General features: G+C 39.9%; 1 protein-coding gene across 1 annotated transcript in view; it reads left to right on the plus strand.

The window, feature by feature from the left end:
* The window catches only part of IL23R (interleukin 23 receptor), a 41,465-nt gene extending 22,548 nt beyond the window's left edge, over positions 1-18,917 (plus strand). Inside the window, 8 exon segments of the mRNA XM_042465016.1 lie at positions 1,302-1,515; positions 3,322-3,519; positions 4,524-4,607; positions 10,415-10,492; positions 14,924-15,029; positions 16,522-16,612; positions 18,066-18,647; positions 18,650-18,917. Coding sequence (XP_042320950.1) covers positions 1,302-1,515; positions 3,322-3,519; positions 4,524-4,607; positions 10,415-10,492; positions 14,924-15,029; positions 16,522-16,612; positions 18,066-18,647; positions 18,650-18,691 — 1,395 coding nt within the window. The 3' untranslated portion in view covers positions 18,692-18,917.
* Positions 18,918-24,856: the final 5,939 nt, after the last annotated feature.

The raw sequence follows: 24,856 nt of genomic DNA on the forward strand, positions 1-24,856 counted from the left end.
TTTGGTCTAAAACTTCAGAAAAAAATACATGATAGCATACTTCAGTGGGAGCCATCAGTAGGAAGTATATGCTCTCACTTGTCTTTAAGGACAGGAAGATAGATGAGATGGAAAGAGCAAAGCTTTAAAAAGTTGTTTTTTGGACTACTACTCCTGTATCCCTTAGTCACCATGACCAGGGAATTCTGGGAGTGATGCTCCAAAAAAAGCAACTTTTCCAAGTTCTCCAAGAGTCGACAGATAGAAATGTTATAGAATCAAGGAAACAATGGGGAGACACAAAATGACAGGCAAGAAATTATTATATATGTCTTCCCTTGTTGCTTTCCTGCTCCTGATTACCTCTGTCTGGAGCATTTTGCATAATATTGGGCTATTATTAGATGTAGGAGTTTATCAAACAGGACGGGAGGCTCTCAATTTTGAAAGAGAAGATAGCGAGGTCAATTTGAAAATTCACGCAATTACGTGATTATTTATCATACCTTAAATTCACTGTAATGGCCTCCCCGAACGTGACCCAAATTCTGTGTAAAGTAAGCTATCCCATCAGTGGGTTCTTAATTGCAAATTGACACCCTTGCACATGCTCAGTGAGACTGCAGATGGTGGGAGCATAGCATATTTAGGCGAGTGAGAGAGAGGAACCAAGGAACCCCATAATTTACAAAAGAGGTTGGGGGGGGGGAGAATGATTGAAAGAGCATGTTCTATTCACGTTAAAACAAGCATATATTCACTCTTGTCACATTAAAACGTGAATATAATGGTTATCCAATAGCTCCAGATCCATGCCTCTTAATTAGCAGGCAGCAGCCCCCCCCCCCCCCCCCGCAATGCTGAAGGACAAGCGGAAGCAAAATTGAAGCAGAATTGCAGCATGGCTTCATGGGAAACCCCTTCTCCAGATTGGAGACATGTACATCACACCATCACTGAGTGCGAAGTTGTCTAGGAACAGGGTTTGTGACTTCGCTAGTTCACCAAATTTACTTAACTGTGGATTGACACGATTACGTTCAGAGTGCATTCGGACTGCCAGTAATCACACGTGGTAACCTTTCACACAATAATGTGAATATGCATGATTCCGTTCAGGATAACACTGGATTATACTTCCAATTTCAGTCGTGTGGTATATCGTCCGTAGTGACTGACATTTATTTTATGTAATTGGGACCACCAAAGGAAGAGTAAAAGAGCCATCTTAGACACAAGATTTGTAAGACTACACAAACCATGTTTTTAAAAGTCCAACACAAAATATTTCTCAAAAGCCAATTCTTTTTCTGTTTCTCTAGCCATTTCTTCCCAAAGAGAGCAGAGGAAGAATTCTGGGTTATAGAGTGTACTGTGAAAAAGAAGGGGACATTGTGGAGTTATGTAAAACAACTGAAACAACATGCAAAGTTCTCATTCCCCCAGCAGTGAGTGTTGTGTATGTGGCAGCGCACAATTCCAAAGGAAGTTCTAAACCTGCAAATATCACAGTGAAGCATCAGCACCATGATGATCGTGGTAAGGAATTTTGTTGTTGCTACTGTTGTTTCCATTTATATTAAACTGGGACTCATGCAAAACATTTCAGAAATGGGTACTGCATAGTTATATTGTACTGGAAAAAATACTTTTCATATGTAAGACTTCCCAACACTCAGAGCAGATCGCTGCTTAGTCTGTAGCCAATCTAACTTTCAGATTGAACCTTTTGCAGCTAACAATCAGGGCCATCTCTTTTCATTTCCACAACCCAGAATCACAAATATCTAACCAGGTAACAATCCTATTTCATTGCAAGGATGAAATCGAAAGCAAAAAATTGATGGCATCAAAAAAAAACCCACCCCAAATTTTATTATATATGCTCTATTTTAAATATGCCCTAAACAATTAAATAAATGTATCTGTTAAAGCCTCTAGTTTAAAATAAACTGACACTCATCATGATGGTATAACTTTCTGAAGTGCCTTTTACTAATGAAAACTCAAGGGCTCCTCACAATTGCCCAATTGTAAATCCCTCCTCCAACCTACTTTAATAGCTAACAGTCACATCAAGAAATGGGAGTCTGTTCAGCTGGCAACCGGAGCACACAAAGATGGTATTTCCAGCCCCCTTCCACCAGCAAACAAGGTTGCAGCATTCAGAAGCAGGATGCCTGCCATGATTTCTCATTACAGTCTCACTTGACAGGTCAGAAAATGTCTTCCTCTTGCACTCTGATCCCAGCTGAACAGATTTCCATTGCTCAGTGCAGCTGTGCTTATTGAAAATACAAACTTTCCCTGGTCATCATTAAATGGGACTCTCTTTCTTGGCAATAAACAAGCCCCCACCAACATCACGGGATCTGCATAGGTCAGCTAAGGAGAAGGGCTGGGAGAGCTCTGTGTGTGTAGGTGTGTAGTTTGATACAAACTACTGGCATGTGGTCTCTGTGAGAGTTCCCTGAAAGGCAATTTGGTCTTTGGGCCAATTTCCCCCACCCCATTTTTCATTAATACCAAGAGTATTTCTTCATGAAATTGCAGGGTGTCTCAAGAGGGCATTCACTGTCTTACTTAATTCAATGAGAAAATTAATTTAGCTCTATTGGAAGTGGTGAGAGGACTTTGATAATTTAAAACTGGGACTTTTAGCCTATGTGTATCTGTTCCAAACTCCCAGAACTCCAGAGTGCAAGGTCCACATGTAATTTTATTTGTACAGTAAAAAGGAAATAAACTTTCACACAAGAACACACACTCTCACACCCACATACAAGAACTAAGATATAAAAGGTGGTAACATAACAATTTGGAGGGTAAATCTCTGCTTTACCAGTTGCGGAGATGATGGCCCTAATCTGGAGAAGGCTGTGTGTTGAATGTGGCTCAGCGCTGCAAGTAATAAGGAGTCAAGTCTGAATTAGACAGTTTCTGCTTGATTCCAAACTGGGCTGAAGTAGGATTGCCCAGGTAGGCATATTTATGGGGTGAATTGTGTCTTGAGGCAGTTCTGTGGATTTTTCAGAAATCCCAGAAACAACTCCCAGCTGGTTGATGATTTTAACTTCAGAGTTACAAAAGGAATATTTTGGCTGATGACAGTGACATTGATTTAATCAAGCAGTGATAAAATCAGGACAATCCCAGGGAGTTTGGGACAGGTTGCGGTAGCGGGAACTACAATTGAGGCTAGCAGGGAGATTACTGCTTTAGGCTGACAGACCTCTTTGTCATAAAGCATATGCTGTTTCAAATATTTTACACAAAATATTCTCTAATAGAAGTTAGACCGGTGACAAGCTGCTAAGTACTCCAATCTGTTTTTCCCTGTAGTTTTTCCACCTCCTACCAAATTTCAGGTAACTGATGATGACCAGAAAGGATTTTTTGTTAGATGGGAACCTCCCAAAATTTATGGAAAAGCAGTTTTGTGGTACGTAGTGGAATGGACCTCCGTAGTCATCAGTCATTACCATCATGGCATTATGTGGAGAAAAGTTCCGAGCCAGAACAAAACAACATATATTGAAGGTAAAATACAGAATCTTTTCACCTAGCCCTTCATAATTTCTAAGGCTGAAGAAGTACAATTTTATTCCTACAATGGTAAAATAGATAAAGAAATGCAGATATATATTTTAGACTTTGTAAGACTAATTTAATATAAGTTATTCAAGTCAACAGACTTCGAATCTCAGAAGGGCCAGTTTTCACTTCAGGCATGTATATCCTTGCACAATTTCTCTCTATTCTAATTTTACATGAACATTTTCCCTTAAATAGTTTGTTTTTTTATTTTGGTTTTCCTTAACTTTCCAACATCTAATTTTTTTTACCCAATTTATATTTCTCCTTACATTCTATTTATGCCAGCCAACTTGTTTAATTGAAACAACTAATTTATTTATATTTTACCAATATTTTCCAGCTTTTGCTGCATTAACAATAAGATCTTGACAACAAGGGAGCTGTGGTTTATTTATCATTTATTGATTTATTTTATTTAAAGTATTTGTGCCATGCCCTTACAACAAAAAGGCTTCAATGATGGCTTACAAATCATTGTTCTGCACTATGCTCTATGCAATTTTGATTTGTTTGTCTTGTATTCTCTTTGTCTGGGCTTCAGTATGTCATCCAAATGTAACACCTCCATTAACCTCATTTATATTGGATAGTGCTGATTAGTCCAAATTTAATGTGGGGAACATAAGACTGGAATAGTAAACTCACCTATATAAAAACAAATTGGAAGAAACTGGCCCATTTTCTCTTATTTTAAGTGTGAAGGAGAAAATAGCTCTGGAAATTTTCAAAATGACTTCCCATTAAGTTTATGGAGTAATGAAGAAGTTATTGTTCTTTGCGCCAAATCATATAAAAAGTCAAAACAAAACCATGGTATTAGAATTCACAATTCATTGTTTCAGAGGTTCCTTTCATCATCTTTTTTTAAAACTGTACTTCAGAACCTTTTGTTGCTAAAATTCACCATAAAAACAAGTTTCTTTTAAATGAAACATTATTCTTTACAGAACACCTCAGAATAAAAAGGAACTCCAACATTTCAGTATATTCAGTGTATCAAGATGGCACCAGCAGAGCCTGCTCTGTTCAGAGTAAGTACAACAGGGTATTGTGAGGGGGTTGACAGTGTTTCACTGTGGTCCTTTGAAGTAAACATAATCCAGTTCTGTAGGTGTATAGACAGACAATCATCCATATCACCCAATATAGATTTATATGATAAAAAATAAACACATTTCACTTGCATATGTGTATTTGCTAAAAGTAGCCAGTGCATAACTAAACTCAGTACATCCTCAAAACCTGTGAAAAATTACATGTTACAGAAAGAATGGTTACATAGCTAGAATCTATGGATAGAATCCTGTATCACTAATGATGCCAGTATATGCACTTCTGTGAACATTGTGAAAGAAGATATCCATTTCTTCCTTGAGCTAACATCCCATTATATGGTTCAACCATAGCATGATGTGGTCATTTCTGCATCCAATCAATGGCCAAAGATGCAAAGATCTGGCACCTAGTCAGTGTCCAGCTGCAACTGGGTGGAAAGAACAGTCTTCACCCTCCTGGACCTCCGGTGTACTCACCAAACTGCACTCCAGAGCTGGGGAAAAAATGAAAATGTAATTTAAGTATTCGGGCAGAACTGCTAGATCTCAACCATAGTGTTTCACTATGTTTCCATTGTGAAAGAAAAGAAAGAAATGTTTATGAATGCATGTCCACTGGACATAGATGGAGAACTAACCATGAGATATTCATTCACATTTTGTTGCTTTTGACCAAAGGTCATTGCACAGCACAACAATATAACAATATATATAACAATATAACAGTATAACAGTATAAAAATACATATAAATTATATCTAAAATGCGGATATTTCGTATCTGGTACAGAATTTCTAGACAAACCAACAACAATTGTCATTATGCATTAAAATTTTTGTCAAATATAGTCATCGCCTTTACAGTTTATGGCTATCCCTGTTATATACTTGTTCCTGATTTTTTTAGCTGCTAAGGAAAACAAAGCTACTTTCCTAGTTACATATTTATTCAGGTCCAGTAGAAGATAAAAAATCATATCCTATGGGTTTTGACTGGGGCTGGTTTCTATTATAGGTGTAATGAACCTTTCTCTTGTTTCTTGGTGGAGAGGACAAAAAACATGTAATGAACAAGGTCCTCTACCTCTTGACAACCATATACACAAGTACGTTCTTTTGCTGGAATACCTCTATATCTTCCATCTCTGTATGGTGTATCCATCATATTTAATCTTAATTCGGTAAAAGCTTTCCGTAAGTTTGCAAATGTTAAACTAACAAAATAGATGGAGAACTATAATTAGTTGTTCCTGGCTCCCTCCATGGATTTACAGGAGGGAAATAAAGATGAGGATGCCTTTCATGTGTTAGTAGAAACATTCTATGGCAGGAACACTTGCTAATTTCTATAATGTGTGGTACAGTCTTAGCTCACCTTACTGCTCCCTTGAGTTATAATGCTCTGGTATCCCCAGTTCTAACAAAGCATACAAATTGGCACTGTCACAGTTCAGAGATGCAGTAAGTGACTTAGCTACTAAAGAATTTACACATTGACAGGAATTAAGCGAACTTTGCCAAAGATGCTCAGTCATAACAACTTTGACATGCCAAGTATTAGGCACAGCCGTGATTGAATTAGATATTGTGAACTGCAGTTTAGTAAATTCTACAACCATATAGAAATTAATGATTTATTTACAGTCATAAATAGCCAGATTGCTTTCTTCCTTAATGCAAAGAAAGTTAATTTCCCACACCCCAATGTGAATTGGTATTCCGACTTGAATTTATCCTTTCTGACAGGTTTCAGTTACTGAATCAAGTGAGCCTTCTCTCAACCAAACAATATATTTATTACATATTTACCCTACATTTCCTCTCCTGCAGCAATAATAATCAGACTTCTCTTATCGCATGAGGCAGGAGAAGTCATCCACCACCACCACAAATCTTTGCCTCCACCACTTGCCTTCTGTCTCCCTCTGAGAGAAAGACAGTGGACAGAGGACTTCTGTGGAAAGAGTGTTAGCCATCCAAAGCAGCTAGTGCTGCTTCACAAAGACCCAGCTAGGTCAAATGCCTGGCTCTTTCTACAAGGCATGGCATTGTGGGTGGAATACTGTGGAAGAGTACCAGTAGCACAGATGATCTCCTAAGGCATCCTGACCAAAACAGTTTTTTTGCTGGCTTTGGAGAAATGTGTGCCAGCTATTTTGGCCATCAATTCCTTCAATTAGCAAGACCCTCCTGGTGTGTGTTTGTAAGGAAGGAGGAAAGAACTCACTCTATGCCTCATCCTTCTTAAGGGAAGTATCATCCTGGTCCTCCACATAGGTGGTGTCTGATAGACAGAAATAGAAAAGCTAGAGATTCCCCCAGTATGGGACACATTAACTACAAAAGTTCTATAAAATCATCCATGTGCAGTAAATATTTTATAAATACAAAATCTTTGCTGACTGAAATGTCTAATTAATCTTAGAAGTGACAATCAGAGAATGAATAGTGTTGATGTCTCAATGATTCCATTTTTAAAAGTTCATACTATTACAGAGTTTCTTGAAAGAACCTGCTATGATTCCTAAAGCCAAAAGGTGGCAGCATTTCGTTAAAACATAAGCCTTCTTTTCCCAAGCACTGCTGATACCTATGTACACTTCTATCGTTTGGATGGAATCTCAGAGCAAGATAGGAAGTGGAAGGCCAGCACTACAACTCATGAGCCATATTCTTCTTACACATGCTCTGGCAGTAGAGGCACAGGACTTAACTTCCCACCCACCCCTTACACACACAGAGAGAGAGACAGAGAGAGAGACAGAGAGAGACAGATGATTGATAATGAGCCTTCCGCAAGTCCTAGAAATAGCATAAGACCTGTTAAGACTCCCCATAAACAGTATAGATTACCAGCAACCACTGCACCTGTTGAGTGCATTTTGTTATCGATATGGCTATCAAATTGTCCACAACCTTCTGCTCTGGATTATGATATGGTCTGGTTAGCCATATTTAACCCAGATTCTTGATGTACCTGTTTCCAGAAACAGCTAACCCAGAATGCTCTGACAGCACATGCAGGACTGGGTTCACCAAACAGAGCCCACTCAAGGATACCCCAGGACCATTGCAGTTTCCTTAGACTGACATACACCTTGTCTCCTCCTAAGGCGAAGACAAAGGTATCTGCTTCATCCCAGGGGTGTGTGAATGTGTGTGTGTGTGTACATCTGTACACACCTTGTCTCATATTTTAGAAGGCACTTCAGGGCATTATATGGGACAGAAGGACATTAGACATGACTTCTTGTCAGCTGCCTTGAAAAGGAGAGTAAGAAGCACCTAAATTAATCCCTGAGGTATGTAGAGATGCAAGTATAGTCAGGTATGTTTATCCATGGAGTTGCTTAGCTGTTGACATAAGAGCTTAATAGTGTCTAACTATAGGCTTAAAAGCTATTAAAAATGACTATGCATGTCCCTGTTTATGGCTCTTTCTACCCACAGTGCTGGGTAATATGATTTAGTGATCCATACATGTACCTTAAAACCAGAAGATATAATGCCACACAACAATTCCATCACGTTACAAAGGCCGTCTCCTGTGACCTCAGGAGGTCTTTCCTCCTGATGCCAGGTTTTGGCTCTGAAATCTCAGGGAATGGGATATTGCTGACCTGAAAACCCTATAGGGAAGTGATAGGTAAGTCAGGGTAAAACTAGAATCTGTTGGAAGCTACACATAGAGTAGTACTCTATGAGTCTGGTCATTAGTTCAGGAGGTAACTAGGGTGATCCACCATTATTTGTTGTCTTTTTGGCTCTTATTCTTGTGCAAGGAAGTCTGTCAAACTGCTTACCTAATGGTTTATTACACAGACAATGCAAGACCTTGACCAGTATATTCTTTGAGATTTAAGATGACGAACATCTAGCAACTCTATTTGCTGTTAATGACAGTATTTTAATTAATTAATTATGCATGCTATCAAAGGCAAAATTATACTCTCCTTTCTGAACTGAAACACACACAGATGCATGCATGCTCTCCCTCTCTTTCTCTCTTTCTGGGTTACACAGAAAATGGCACATACTTCAGGGTGAAGCCAGATTAGCTGCTGTAAATTTGAAAATCAAGGGACTGTAAATGAACACTAAATAAATAGCAGTGATCCAGAGCTAAACACAAAGCAAGAGCCCATTGCCAGCTATTGCAGGTGGAGTTCTGGGCAGACATGTCACCTTTTCACTGACACATTTGTTATTTGATTGGCTGATCTGGATGTCATTATATGGTTAAAGATATATAAATATACATATTAATAAAATAAATGATCATATGAAACAATAAGACATAATGAACTGAGGAGATCTAAGAGTAGCATTCAGAATGGACTGTCAATCTAGTACTAGTCATTGTTAATTTTATACCAGAGATCACACAGGATGGCTTTCATATACTGTATACCATAGTTTGTCTTTACTGGGGTAGAAACTGTCAACACCTGGCCTCTTTGATCAGTTCCCAGGGCTATGGGTAGGGACTTTATCTGATTACTTTTCATTTGAAACTTTATCTCTCTGTTTTTCATTCAAAAATCCCAAAGCAGTTTACAATATTGTAATATTAAAACCCACAAGTACAATAAAATCAAGGACAGTCAGCTCTCCATATCTGCATTCAACCATCCACAAATTGAAAATATTGTAAGAAAAATTCCATAAAGCAAATGTTTATTTTTCCATTTTATATAAGGAACATTTTACTGCATCATTGTATATAATGGGATTTGGGCATTCACAGATTTTGCTATCACTGGAACCAAACCCCAATGGGTAAGAAGAGCCCATAATAACATAATGAAAAATTGTGATTTAAAATAAAATAGGTAATTGAGATCACTGGGGTAACTGCTTAAGAATGAAATCAGATGTTTAGGGGGAAATATGATCTAATATGGTGTAGTGGTTTGAATGTTGGACTATAACTCTGGAGAACTGAGTTTGAATCTCTGCTGAGCTATAACACCGACTGAGTCTTTGGGCAAGTCACACCTACTCAGCCTCAGAGGATGGCAATGATCCCCCAGTTAATGGGAAACATCAGGACCAGAATAATCTGGGCTGCTCCTGGAATATTCTGGCCTGTGTAGACCAGCCTCAGTCACCCAAATCTCTAGGCAGGGTTGGGAAAGTCTACAGTCGGAAACCCCTGGACAGCCACTGATAATCAGAGCAGGTAATACAGTACTACACTAGATGCACCAGTGAACTCAGTTCAGCCAGCCATCACTTTATTTATTATCATACATGTTTTCCAGAATGGGACACAAGGCAGCTTACAGCAGACAGAAGATTGCAATAAAACGACAAGTAGTTTAAAACATATAGAATTAGAGGTTTATTCAACTAACAATTCAAATTATTTAACTAACAATAGAATGAAAACAATTTTAAATACTATTTTAAAACAAAGGTTAAACACCATGGGCATATATGTATGTGCCCTCAAGTTGCCTGTTTACTTAGAATCATAGAATCATAGAGTTGGAAGAGACCACAAGGGCCCTCCAGTCCAACCCCCTGCCATGCAGGAGCTCACAATCAAAGTGTCCCTGACAGATTACCATCCAGCCCCTGTTTAAGGACCTACAAAGAAGGAGACCACCATTCTCCAAGGGAGTGTGTTCCACTGTCGAACAGCCCTTTCTGTCAGGATGTTCTTCCTAATGTTGGGGTGGAACCTCTTTTTCCTTTAGTTTGAATTTACTAAAGGAATGCCGTGTGTGCTGTCATGTTATGATGGAAATAATTTTCTCTTTCTTTGTTTCTCATAATTAGTACTGGAGAAAAATGTTCAGGACAGGCATGTGGAGAAGGATCCAAGAAGCTCTTCTGCAGCTACCAATGGTATGAAATGTCAATTTTGGGTTTTGCAAAATTGAGAGTTTTCTGTCTGACCAGCAGAGGAGGCTTTTACAAATGAATGATGATCTCTCAGGGTAGCTGGAACTAAATGTAACAGCCATTTATGTGTTTCCAGGAAAATGAAACTTTAGGGTATTTTCATACATCAAAAATTAAACACAAAATCAATCACAACCTGGAGGCATCCAGAGGTGATTACTTAATATAAACCAATATGTGTTTGTCTGAATTTTTAAAATGATCGGTTTGATTACTAAAGTCATATACTGTAGATGTACTTTAATGTGTTGTATGGACCAGTGTTCTACATCAGCTGTTTAGTTAGGTATACCAGCTCACAATTGTGACTAGATAGTGATCATGAATATGAAAGTTATCTAAATCACTACTTAGGATGCATATGCACTGCAGAAATAATCGAGCTTGACACCACTTTAATTGTCATGGCTCAGTGCTATTGAATTCTGGGGACTGTAGTTTATAACATTTAGCCTTCTCTGTCAGAGAGGTCTGGTGTCCCAACAAACTACAAATCCCAGGATTCCATAGCATTGAGACATGGGCAGTTAAAGTGATAACAAACTGGATTATTCCTGCAGTGTAAATTCAGTTTTAATCATAATTGTGATGCTATTGCCACGGTCTGAACTCCCCTACTTTACTGGGCATCCGCTGAATGGGGAGAAGGAGGCCCATTCTACCAGTGATCTAAGGACAGATGAATGATGTTTCTGTTGCGGTTTTGGTGAGGTGTTGGGCCTTAACTAAGTAGCCTCTCCTGACCCAATTTGCCCAACCCCCTAAAACTTATTTAACTAGAGTAAGTAGCTAATAGAGTCAGTTAAGTTACTCAAACCTAATATGTCCAACTCCACCATCACCCAGGTGTCATCAAATTTCATATCTCATGGACTATCAAACTGGCTCTGGCTAGAAGTACTAGAAGTCTCCAGGAAAAGGATGGGTATACTGTAGCTCTAGATCAAGAAGGGGATTGGAATGGAGCAATGGTTCCCATTCTGTGATCCACAGATAACCCTTTCACAAGAGTATTGCAGGTGATCTGTGGGGAACCACATTAATTGATCAAAGAGGTCTTAATCTTCAGGGAAAGTAAAATGGATGAGCCTGAATTTTCAGGGAAAGTGGATGAATTTCTCTAGTAAAAAAGCACAGTGGACAGGTCATGGTGCAGGGGCTTTTTGCCAAGTGTGATATGTTTGTGAGCACAATCAATTAGAAATATCTATTTTTAAAAACACCCACTGATATATATGTTTGAATCCCATCAGCTGTGCACTATATGTACTATTTTTTAAAATGCTTAAAATGGCTTCTTTACATGGTGGTCTCCATAAACTATCAATGACAGTGTAATTGTCTGTGTAAAAGAAAAATTTGGACTATAAAGCTCATAAAGTGTCAGTGTGAGTAAAAAATAAAGCATAGAGTAATAGGAATTTTTAAAACCCTCCCATTCCCACACCTTTATAAACACATCAGTGCTGAAAGCAAAGAAGCATCAATGCTTGTAACATAATTGGAGTCTAGATAATGCCTGTCCTTTGTTTTCAACCATCTGTCTCTTTCTTTGATCTATGTACTCAAACCTGTGAAGGCTGAATATGGGTAGGGAGAAACAAAGCAAAGCTTTAAAAAGCAGAAGAGCACAGAATATATTTTAAAGAGTGTAAGACCATCCCACTGCTTATGGTAGTTTTTTGTTGTTAACTATCTTCACGTTGATCTTTGACCCATAGCGATCCTATGGATGAGACATCTCCACCCCATCCCCACCCACCCCCCATCCTCTACTGCTCTGCCTAGCTCTTGCAAACTCATGTTAATGGTCTCTTTAATGAAGTCCATCCATCTAGCATGTAGTCTTCCTCTCTTTCTACCTCCCTCCACCTTTCCTAACGTTATTGTCTTTTCCAACAATTCATGTCTTCTTATGATGTGTCCAAAGTATGACAGTCTAAGGTGTGAAACAAACCTTCCCGAAAGGGTGGGCTAGAGGTGGCTGATTTTCTTCCGAAGGGAGGCCACAGCAGCCAAACTACACGGCGTCCCTCCTTCTTTGGATGCTGCGCGAACGTCACGAGTGTACTATTGGCACACTCATGATTTAAGTGATACACAACGATGTCTATACGCTGCGCATCGCTTACATCACGATGGCAGCCCCTGTAGGCCGCCATTATGCCAACACCATGATGTGCTAGGGTTAGGGACCGTGAGGTTGCTGCGCGGTCCCTACTCCTAGAATTGCCGCCTGGCTGCCATTTCTTGGCGGTATGTACCAGGCCTTCGTCTTGTCATCTTGGCTTCTAGGCAGTTAATTCATCATAGAGGTTAATTATTCTGAGCAACACTGCAATGGAAATCCCCTCTCTTCTGACATTCTCCAAGACAGATTAGGAAAAGAGCTGGAAATTGTAAGCATGCTTTATTTGAGCATTTCTTAGAGAGCACAGTACACTCTGATAAACAAGACTATTGGAGGATCCTGCATATGATATAGTGAGCAACTTGTCTTAGGTGTCAAAGAAGCTGCTATTTAATAATAATAATAATAAATAATAAAGTTTTTATTTTTATCCCGCTCCTTCCTACGATCAGGGCGGCTTACAACATAAGTTAAAAACAACAGTATCAAAAACAATATAAAATACAGACACATAAAAACAAACCATACAATCAATAAAAATAACAGGCTAAAAGCCCCGTAGCCTTAAATATCACCTCTGCACAATGACTAAAGAAATGTCCTTAGGTAATCTTAGCCCAGCAATGTCATCTGCCGCCTCTTATATAGTCTTCAACAAGATAAAATAGGTGAAGTGTTTTGGACCCTTTGAAGAGGCTAGCTACATCAAGATAGAATATCATTATTTATATGGACCCTTGTCCAAGGCATGGCTCTAAATGGGCCACTCTGTCATCAGCTCACTTCTGTATACAGTGGCTGTGCTTTTGGCCTTGGATAAAGTGATAAGAATTTTATGGCTCACGAAAATACATTACAAGTAGGTAAGAGGCCAAAATATACTCCCCTCCTGCATATGTTTGTAGCTGATATAAAGAATTTAAGCATTACAACAGCTTTCTCAAACTTCATGCCCTCTAGATATTACCCCCTGCCAGAATGGCTAATGGCATTAGATCTCATTCCTTTTTCTACTCTACACATACCCATAAAAAGTCCACATAGATCCAGCATATATTAGCAACATCACCACCCACCCATCTGGCTGATCAAAAGTTGATGTTCGGTTTAGCTTCATAAATGGTCATATATGAAAAGGCAGGAGTAACATACCACCACAAGAAAGACTTCACAGTTTTATATTTCAGTCATGGTGTGTGGGTGGGTGTTAGAATCTGCAGGGATCTGCAGGTCAGCAATTCTGCAGCAATTCTTCCATTAGGTTGTGTTATGCTTGCTATCTATCTATCTATCTATCTATCTATCTAAGCCCATTAGGGTCCCGAAGCTTAATAGGTAAAAACACAGTGTTATACCCTGACATAAATAGTCTTCAACGTATGATAATATAATTTAATGTTTCAAATTGCTCCACTTTAACTCTTCTAAAAATAGATTGTTTTAAAAAGTGTTTTAAAAGTATTTTAGTAAGTGTGTTTGTACTTTTAAAATTGCTTTAATTTGTTATTTGCCTCAGGAGCTCTTGTAGGAGGCAATACAGAAATACATTAAATAAATAAAAACAAAACCTGGATTTATCTTTATGGGCAAGAGGAGAATAGTACCAAGAACATGGGGTCTCTCTCTCCATAATAGTCAACAATTATAATTTTGATTTCCTTAGGAAAATCAACCCCACATAACTACATGGTTTCACGGGAAAATCCACCCTCAGTGCCTCAGTTTGTTTATTCAGACTGCATCCACACAGGAGAAATAATCCAGTTTGACACTCTTTAACTGCCATGGCTCAATGCTAGGGAATTCTGGGATTTATAGTTTTGTGAGACATTTATCCTTCTCTGGCAGATCTCTCTGGTGCCACAACAAACCACAATTGCCAGAATTACATAGCATTGAGCTATGGCAATTAATGTGTTATGAAACTGAGTTATTTCTACAGTGTGGATGCAGCCTTAGTGGCTGATGTGGTAGACATGAAGAATGGTCAGTAGATACGTAATATTCCATACAGTTCGCAGCTGAATGATTCCAATGTAGTTTCACATTTTAAAACTGAACAAACTGTGCTATGTTACATGGATTAGCTTCAAGTGCAACCTACAGAGCATAATCATGTCTAAGAAAAGTAATGTTATTCCATTGTTCTGTTATTCAGAATTATTCAGAAATATAGAATGTATAAACATGGTATAAAATTAAAATGGTAATTATTGTTTTCTCCCACTCACCCACTCTTTCTCTCTTTCCAGATGGCAATGATTATGATGTTGGAGTTATGGCAGGAACTGGCTTTGGAGCAACAGTCTTGTCTATCTTTATTTTGACTTTGATTGCTAAGAAATCTTACAGAAAAAGGTACAGATAGCACTGTTTCCCCCAGTTTTTCCTTCCTTACGCCTTACAGCAGGTATGGGATTGTGTGGCTTGTATATGGGTCACCCCATTTTTACATCTGCTAAAATTCCCCCCGCCACAATTTTGTTCACTTTCTTTATCTCCCCCCACCATGAAAGAATCATATTTTCAGTAGTGTACAAGTCTTCTCTAAAACACGATACACACTGTTCCTACACTTTATTTTAGCTATCATCATAATCACCATCCTTAACTGTTTCGTAAGTTCAGACTAAAAATAACAGCTAGAATCCTGTTAAGCAGGTACAGATAATAAGCTGAATTTACGATCTCATAACTTAGGGGGTTCACGTTTAGTGCAATTAACAACTAAACATGACCTCCACAACCTATATTTTCAGACAGATAGCACCCCAAACAAAGGGTTTCCAAGGTACTACAGTGCTGGGAAATGTCAACTGCAGTGCTTTCCTGATTGTGAGGTATATCAGTTTGCCAATTTGCAAACTGAAGATTGGTCAATTTGCAGAGGTTGAGGGATTCTGTGATTTGTAATCCAAAATGTAACTTATCCAGGCAATATCTGCATGCACCAGAAGTCTACATTTAATTTTAATAGGATGTGGTTCACCAGTAACGTTGTTCAGCGCTGTCAAAAAAAAAATATTCTTAACTTCAGTATTTCAGTATTAAAGTTGCAACTGATGGCAGAATTCAGATCAGGCATAGATCTGAATGCCAGAAAAGTAGAATGTATGATAACTTTGTATATAAAAGAATGGCACTGAACTTCTCCTCTCATCACTTTCTTAATTTTGTCTCCTTCATTCCAGGGTGTGCCCCTTCAATACCAGTCAAAAGACACTGTGCAGCTATTCCATTTCCCCCCCTGCATATAGTTTTGCTTACAAAGAAATTGAAAAACATAGAAGGGTCAACAATGGGAGATGATGCTGTGTGTACCTTCATAAAATTCAGTAAACCTGGTTGCACAGGAGAAGCCTCACCTGGAAGCAATTACCAGTGGTTTTTGTTCCAGCTTACTCAAAGACCAGAAATGAGGGGAATAACCTAAGAGGGATCTGTGGGGCAATATACACAAACAGTGTTTTGCACCCCATCCTTCTGTTTTAAAAATTCCCTTGAATCCAGTGGCTTTTAGTGGCTTCTGTATCATTGGAGCAGTGAATCTCTCCCAGGCTTCTGTTTATAATTTAAAGGAGTTATTCAAGGGACTGAAACTTACCTTCAGGATGGTCTTAGTAGTTTGGATAACTCCTCAGGAGCTGACTAGAACCCAGAGCAGATTCATTGCCCCACTCACATGGAAGCCACTATCTACCTTAATTCAATCTCACTTCACATCTATTTGATAGTGACATTTATTTGAAGACAAATGTCTCTATTTTGGCTAGAGCATTTTCTTCTAAGACTAGGAATTATGAATAATACTTCAAAAATACAATGAACCTGCTTTCATTTTGTTTTTAAGAATTACTACAATGTTGAGTTCAGTAACACCAAAGTGGGTTTTTGAAGATTATCCTAAGTTACAGAACAGCAGTGTGGTAAAGTCACTTCAGGTAACTCTGAAGGTAAACTTTCTACTTTTTCCTTGTGTTCTAAGCAACTAAAGAGGAGGGAGGGAGGGAGTACTTTGTCTCTTTAAGGATGTTTAAACATGTCATGCTATCTTTAAAAACTGAGCATAGATGCTCTTCTTTTATGCCTATGATACAATGAGGTACAGTTGCTGGGCTGTTGATTAACTCATTGATTGACTGGAATTTGAGACCATCTAATAATCAGAATTCTCTGTATGGTGTACAGTAAGGTGTGCTTGCTTGCATGTGTGTGTGTGTGTATAATGAAACAATGAAAGGAGATTGCACATAATAAAAGGAAGATTAAAATCAGTAAAAAAAAAAACCCTAATTTGTGGTTGTTCTTGTGTGCCTTCAAATTTTTCTGACTTATAGTGACCCTAAGGCAAACCTATCATGGGGGTTTCTTGGCATAATTTGTTCAGAGGAGATTTGCCATTGCCTTCCCCTGAAGCTGAGACCGTGTGACTTGCCCAAGGTCACCCAGTGGGTTTCATGGCTGAGCAAGGAATCAAACCCTGGTCTTTAGAGTCATAGTCCAATGTTCAAACCACTATGTCATGCTGGCTCTTGCACTTAACAAAAAATAAAACCAACAATAAAAATTGAGAGGTGATGAGATTAAAATCAAGACAAGTTCTTCAAATGCCTAGTGCTACTGCACACTCCATCTCTTTGCATAATGAGAATGGGGCCTGAGATATTGAGGGTGGAGGGGCAGAGCAGCTGCCATAATTCTGTGCTGAGAGTGAAAGAGAGTGTTCCATAGCCATTGAACAGCCATATAAACATTCAGTGGGGAGCAGCCATAAATCAGAGGTACAGTACATCACACATTTTGCATGCAGAAGAGCCAAAATTCAAGTTGCATCTCCAGGAAAAAGGGTCAAGTGGCCCTAAAAACGTAAATACCCTTAAGGCACCAGATTTCATCTGATCTTGAAAGCTAAGCAGAGACAGCCCTGGTTAGTATTTAGATGGGAGAACATTAATAAATGCTTAGATGCTGTAGGCTATATTTCAGAGGAAGGAAGTGGCAAAGCCCTTTCTGAGTATTCCTTGTTTAAGAAAACCTTATGAAACTCATGGGGTTGCCATACATTGAATGGTGACTAAAAGACACACACACACACACACACAGAGTGCAAAGGAAGGTCTCTGTTTGCTCAGCATTAAGTAAGGCTACAAAGAGCCAGCAGCCATGTCGAGTGAAACAGATCAATTTAGCTGCCAATTGAGGAGGTTATTTCCAGCTTCCTCCCACCAGCATGCAAGGCTGTAACATTCAGAAAGTACCATGTTTAGAAATGACATCCTATTGTTCTAGATGGGAGACTGAAAGTGAATGGAAGTTTGTTATTTCCCCTTCCTACGTTTATTTATAAAACTGCAATGGTAGAATCTTTACCAAATTTCCCTGATTGTTTTTCAGGAGGAAAATGATTCAGTAACACAGATTTCCACAGAGCTATTCTCTGGTTATGAGGATTCTGTAATAACTGAAGTGGAGGAGATATTGGTGCATAAGGAATATAAGGCACAGGATGGCAGGAAGGAAACCAAGGAAGCAGTTCTTCAGAAGCCTGATCTTCCTGAAAGGATCTTGTCTGTCAGCAACTCAGATGTAATAGAAGCAAATGGATACAAGCCTCAGGTTTCCAATAAGGCACTATTAGGAAATATACTCACCTGTACTAATGAAATACACTGTCCAAACCCAGATGCAATATCAAATTCTCCAACTTTGCCCATGAATAGTTCAATCAAAGATTACATGAGTCCCATGGTCACTAAATGGCCTGATGAAAATACACTTTTATTTGAGAAAATCAGCCTTGTTTTGAACAGTGGTGGAAGTGGGCAGAGCAATGTGTTCAGCCCAGCAGATGAAGAACCAAATACACCAACAGCAGAGCAGTGGTCGTTCCTGCTTTCAGATGACAATGTTCAAGAGCAGACCTTAATACCAGAAGAATTGCTCTCTTGCTTAAAAGTTGTGGATAACGATTCTACACATGTACTGTAATGCCTTATTTTCCTCAAAGCATGGCAAAGTGACTGTGTGGGCTGTAAGAAAGTAGGATACAAGTATCTTGAAACAGTGGCATATAACACTTTTTATCAGTTCTGAGAAGAATAACCCAAGGTTACCTTAACATTCTGGGTTTGTTGTCTTCAGTGAAGTCAAGAAGATGATTGTGGCAGCCTATCTAATTTATGATAAAGTGAAAATTAACCCTGATGTAAACAACCACTGTATCAGAAGGTCCTTATTAGAGGTCTGGAAAAAGTACAAGAAGCGCTGGATAACTAAATTGCCAGACTGGGTATCCCCCACAGAGGCCTTTCAGAGAAGAGATACCACCCAGAATGAAAAATGGCCCACATACAATACATTGTTAAAATTTAAGGGGAGAGAAATAAAACTAAAATCCAAAGAAGAATTAGAAATGGAAGGATTTAAGATTGACTGGTTCCCTTACAGACAAATTCATGAGAGATTTTATTTAGACAAAAAACACTGGGGATTTAATGGGAAGTATAAAAGCCCTGAAATTTTTAAAATTATTTTGGCGGAGAAGAAAGGTATGATTGGGAGAACATATGATTTATTATTGAGAGAAGATCTAGAATCAGAAACGGTAAAGGAAGTGATGGTCAAATGGGCCAGGAATATTGGTCATGACATAAAATTGGCAGAATGGGAAAAATCATGGCGGAACATTAGGAAATATACTGTTTCACAACGAATCAGAGAAAATTGTTATAAACTTTTTTTTCGATGGTATTTGACTCCCGACATCATCTCTAAAATATATAAAAACAGCAGCAATTTCTGCTGGAAATGCAAAAAAGAGCCTGGCACTTTCTTCCATTGCTGGTGGTCTTGCGTGAAGGTGGGGAAGTATTGGGACATGATTAATTCAACACTATCAGAAATGTTAAAAATCCCATTACAGAAAAAACCGGAACTGTACTTACTTAATATGATTGATGTAAATCTGGAAAAGGATTTCGGTATAATTTTGTTTTACTCGATTGCCACAGCAAGAATCCTGTTAGCTCAAAAATGGAAGAATGGAGAGATCCCAGACAAGAAAGAATGGTTATCCAACCTCTATGAAGTACAGTGGTACCCCGAGTTACAAAATTAATTCATTCCGCGGCGCCCTTCGTAACCCGAAATCTTTCGCAACCCGAAAAAGCCATAGGCGCTAGCGCTGGAAGCCGCGATTTCGTGCGAAAAAGCGCCAAAAAGCACCAAAAAATTTTTTCGTAAGCCAAAAAAAAAACGTAACCCGGAACAGTTTTTTCCTATGGAATTTTTTCGTATCCCGGAAATTTCATAACGCGGTGCTTTCGTATCCCGGGGTACCACTGTAATAGAGATGGACAAGCTAACGCAAATTTTAAGAGGAAAACCAGCAGACATGATAGATGAAAAGTGGAAACCTGTAACGGAGTATTTACAAAAGATCTGGTCAGTTTAAGGATTGGACGATGCAACGAGGGGCTATAATTGGGTGTTATTTAGAATGTAAGAGAACTGTTACTTAGATATAGCAGATAAAGGATTGTTATGATATGTTGGAATAATTCGAAACAGATAGGACTGCCGAGATTTGAAATTGAAGTGATTACTTTGTATTAGCGGATTAAGTCAAGGTAATCTCAACAACTCCTCTTATTTATATATTTTAGTTTTATGTAAAGGGGTGAAGTTACAAATGATATACTGGAGTATAGAAAGTCACTATTGGTTATACAGTGGTACCCCGGGATACGAAATGACCGCGTTACGAAATTTCCGGGATACGAAAAAATTAGATAGGAAAAAACTGTTTCGGGTTACGGTTTTGTTTTTTTCCGGCTTACGAAAAAAAAATTTGGTGCTTTTCGGCGCTTTTTTGCACGAAATCGCGGCTTTCCAGCGCTAGCGGCTATGGCTTTTTCGGGTTGCGAAATCTTTCGGGTTACGAACGGCGCCGCGGAACGAATTAAATTCGTAACCCGGGGTACCACTGTACATGATACAAACAGTGGGAAAAGGAAGGAAGTTGTATGAATGTTAGGATGAATGAAGAAGAATGGAAGGGGGAGGGTAAGTAGAGCAGAAGATAAGCTGGGGGAATTTTTTAAGGTATAGGAAGTAAGGAGGAATTAGAATACTAGGTGTAGAAGATGTTAGGTATGTATGCCATAATGCCTACGTCTGGATTGTAATTAGGTTGTTCCCAGTAGTTAGGGTATAGATGTTTGATATGTTTGATATGTGATAACATATGTGTATTTGTTAGAGAAAAAGATCTTTGGGATGGTTGATGTCTCTTGTTACCGGTGGTTCTGGACTGGTACCAACTGGAACAGATGCAGTCTTCTCAGCTACTCAATATCAAAGTAACTTCCACACAGAGTTTCACTCAAATGAGGGTTTATTGACTTTGTTGCTATTTACAGTGTACAGCAGGCTACTATACGTCTATACTCTTTCAGAGTCCATGCTAAAAGCTTGAATGTGACATCAGTCTTTGTTCTCTCAAAAGATCAAACTTCCCACCAAGTGGACACACCTCTTTCCCATGAAGTCACCATGCTACACAGAAGCATAACAATAACACATTTGTTTATATTATGTCTCAGCACATGTCCTTGAAGACGTTCTTCCAGGCCTAGGCTTTCTGGCCTGCAACAGGAACCATTTTAAACCTTAGTTAACCATTGACACATCTGAACATTTTCAATACAATTTAGAAATATATTTTAACAGTATTTGTATTTGTATACATGTTTTTTATTAATAAAATTTAAAAATTAAAAATTAAAAAAAAAACCAACAATAAAAATTGAGAGGTGATGAGATTAAAATCAAAGCATGGCAAAGTGACTGTGTGGGCTGTAAGAAAGTAGGATACAAGTATCTTGAAACAGTGGCATATAACACTTTTTATCAGTTCTGAGAAGAATAACCCAAGGTTACCTTAACATTCTGGGTTTGTTGTCTTCAGTGAAGTCAAGAAGATGATTGTGGCAGCAATAACGGTTAGAAAGTTCTCAAGCCACTTTGCTTTGATGTTATGAGCAATTTATTTATTGGAGAGCTAGAGGAGGCTAAAAGATCATCTAGAAAGTCTGGCAAAGAATTGATCATATGAACACTTCACTGATGAGGGTTGACCCAAGACATTTTGCTGTCTAAGACAGAGCACAAGATTAAGAAAGGCTGACTGGTTTGGCAGCAGAAGCCTTTTTCAAGACTTGAATGGGACAGCAATATCCCTACCAGTGTCCCTTTGACACCTTAACACTCCCTTGGCCAGCATCTTGTTGTTGACTCCCAGCATCTCCTGTTGGGGGCCACCACCTTAATCCACCTAATGTTAGGGTCATCTTATCACAGATCCATTTGTATAAACTGAGACTGCAACATTTCTAATCCAGAAAACTGGTGTGTTGCAGGAAGAACTTGCAGAGCAAGTTACACTCTATAACCCAAGTAAATGAGCCAACAGTTTTGAACAAGGGATCAAATATTTCTTGTTTACTATCAGGTAAATAGATGGAGAACTCATTACCTATTGTGATAATCTGATAGACAGGCATAATTCTCCATTACACAACATCCTCTCTTTAGTAGTTTGAAGCCCTGTCTGCATGGCCCAAATAAAACATCCTCCCCCCATCTTCTCAGCAGAGAGTACAGAGGGCACATGGCCCAAACCCTGGTCTGGTGTGAACAGTCTGGATGATATCTGGCCTGTTCAGTACCAGAAGTGGGGTATACCCCTCTGATAATGTATTTAAAAAACTTATCTTTTGCTCCAGATCTTCCCAAAAGATCAGAACCCTTCGTTGCTGTGCTGAGTAGCTGTTCAGATGTGCACCCTGCTGTGCTTCCCAGTGCAGCTGCCATAACACATTGCTCAGTCTGAGGCCAGAAACAGATGTCCAGCCATGTGATCAATGCTTGGTGCTTCATTCTGACATCAAAGCAAGTGATGTGCTGCAATGACAGCTGTGCTGTGTAGCACAGCAGTACACATGTGCAAACAGCTGTCCAGCACTTCAACAGAGGGCCTTGTAACAGGAGGGCGTCAGGGTAGCTCTGGAGCCAGTCTGAGCTGCACCCAGAGAATTCTGGCCCATTCAGACTGGGCCTATAGCTCCAATATTTCTGCATATGCGTATTTGTTTTTACAACCTCCCTACCCATTGATGAATTACATTGCTATTGTGGGCCATTTCATCCTGTAAACATTCCTTTTTCTATAGACATTGAGAACCTACAGGTCCTGACATTGTCAACCAATTACATGAATATTTCTCAGGTCAGTGACTTTCATCCCAAGGATCCCACAATTGCATAGACCATATAAAGGGATGAAGTTGCATAGGCTGCCTTCCTGTATACAATGATGCAGTGTGAGCCAGTACAATAGAAGCAAATTTGCATTGTACAAATCTGTGATGAAACTACATCTGAACTATTGGCTAGAGTTCTGTTGCCAGGCCTCAAAAACTGTACTAGGGGAATGGAAAAAGTTAGGAACTGAATTGATTAAGGTACTGGAATAAATTCCCTGGGTACAGTGGCGCTGTAGCTCAGTGACGGAATAAATGTTCTGTAGGCAGAAGGTCCACATCCTATCCCAGAGTCCAAATAGGCCAAGAAAATAGTATTTCCTAACCCTCTTTAGCATTGTGTATGGTTAATGTAGCAGTTACCAGTAAGATGGACCCTCATCAATTTCACCAGAAAGCAATTCTTCTTTTCTTATTTTGCTCAGAAGAAAGAGAAATAAGAGGAGACACCTACAGGCCATTCCCACCTACCTTATAAATTGGGTTCTGATCCGAATTGGTGAATTGGTTCAGTTTGTGACCTCATTCACACTACACTGCACCAATTCATCAGTTTGGATTGGTGGCTAACGCTGCAAGAGGAATGATAGGCACCGGGCAGGTGGGTAAGAATGCCCCAGGCTTCTCATGTCACCGGCCTATGCCTCTCCATCCCCGAGCAGAAAGGTAAGAAGGCCAGGCGCGCTCTCCGCACCACTGGGGAGCCTTCCTATCCCATTTCCGCTTCTCCTTCATGCAGTTTCCTGGTTTGCCTTTGCTTCCCCCTGCGACACAGAGAGCATGCCGGGCCTTCCTGCCTGGTGCATGCTCATTCTGCCGCAAAAGGCCTTCCTGCCTGGTGCCTGCTCATTCTGCCATGCCTGGCACTGGGCAGGAAGGCCTTTTGCAGTAAGAAAGGCCCGCTACGCTCTTCGTGGCAGTGGAAATGGCAGCAGCGGTGGTTGTTGAAGCTTGTTGGACATGCTTCCAGTGTGCCTCTATCCTCCAGGAGACCTCGGAGGATGGAGGCATGCCAGAGGTAGATCCAACAAGTTCCGACAGCCTGGAGGATGGGGGCTGCAGTGGTGGCAGCTGTCGGAGCTCGTTGGACGTACCTCTGGCTTGCCTCCATCCTTCAACATCTCCTGGAGGACAGAGGCACACTAGAAGCATGTCCAAGGAGCCCCGACAGCCCCAAATGCTGCTGCAGGAAGGACGGAGGCAAGCCGCAGTGGGCACCGAAGAAGGATCCGGCCCCCATCCTCCAGGCCTGGCTCTCTCCTTCTGCCCCACCTCCTTCTAACGTAAGCCTATTGGGGCAGAGAAGGAGAAGGAGGCTGGGCAGCAGAGAAGCAGCGTGGATCCCACGGAGGAGGACAACGACCGGAGGAGAGGGCCAATGAACCCTGACAGCCCCCTCTCCACCACCGCCGCCATCAGGACTCCCAGGCAGGCAGGCAGGAGGGATGGAGGGAAGGAGGAAAGAGGAGGAGTAGAGGAAGGAAGGGAGGAAGGAAGCAAGGCAGGCAGGCAAGCCAGGAGGATGGGGGAACCATGGCTGAGGCAGAGACGGGCTGCCAGGGCAGATTCGAATCTGCTCTGGGTTCCCACTGGGCTCAATCAATTTATTCTCAAATAAATCAATTCAGCCCAAAAAGGAGCAGAAAAACCCAGCTCCTTTTTGACACTGGTTAAATGGGGGGAAACTATGCCTCCCCCTTGCCGAATTGGTTCCAAACCGATTCCCAAGTGAGAACCATAGTGTTTTAAACTGGATCATGATTCGGTTTAAACCATAGTGTGAATGACCCCATAGAGGTCTACAAAAACATGTATGGATTGGAAACAATGGACACAGGTCGTGATAGACAGAACCCAGAGTCA

Source organism: Sceloporus undulatus, chromosome 4 (genome assembly GCF_019175285.1).
Source record: "Sceloporus undulatus isolate JIND9_A2432 ecotype Alabama chromosome 4, SceUnd_v1.1, whole genome shotgun sequence".
NCBI lineage: Eukaryota > Metazoa > Chordata > Lepidosauria > Squamata > Phrynosomatidae > Sceloporus > Sceloporus undulatus.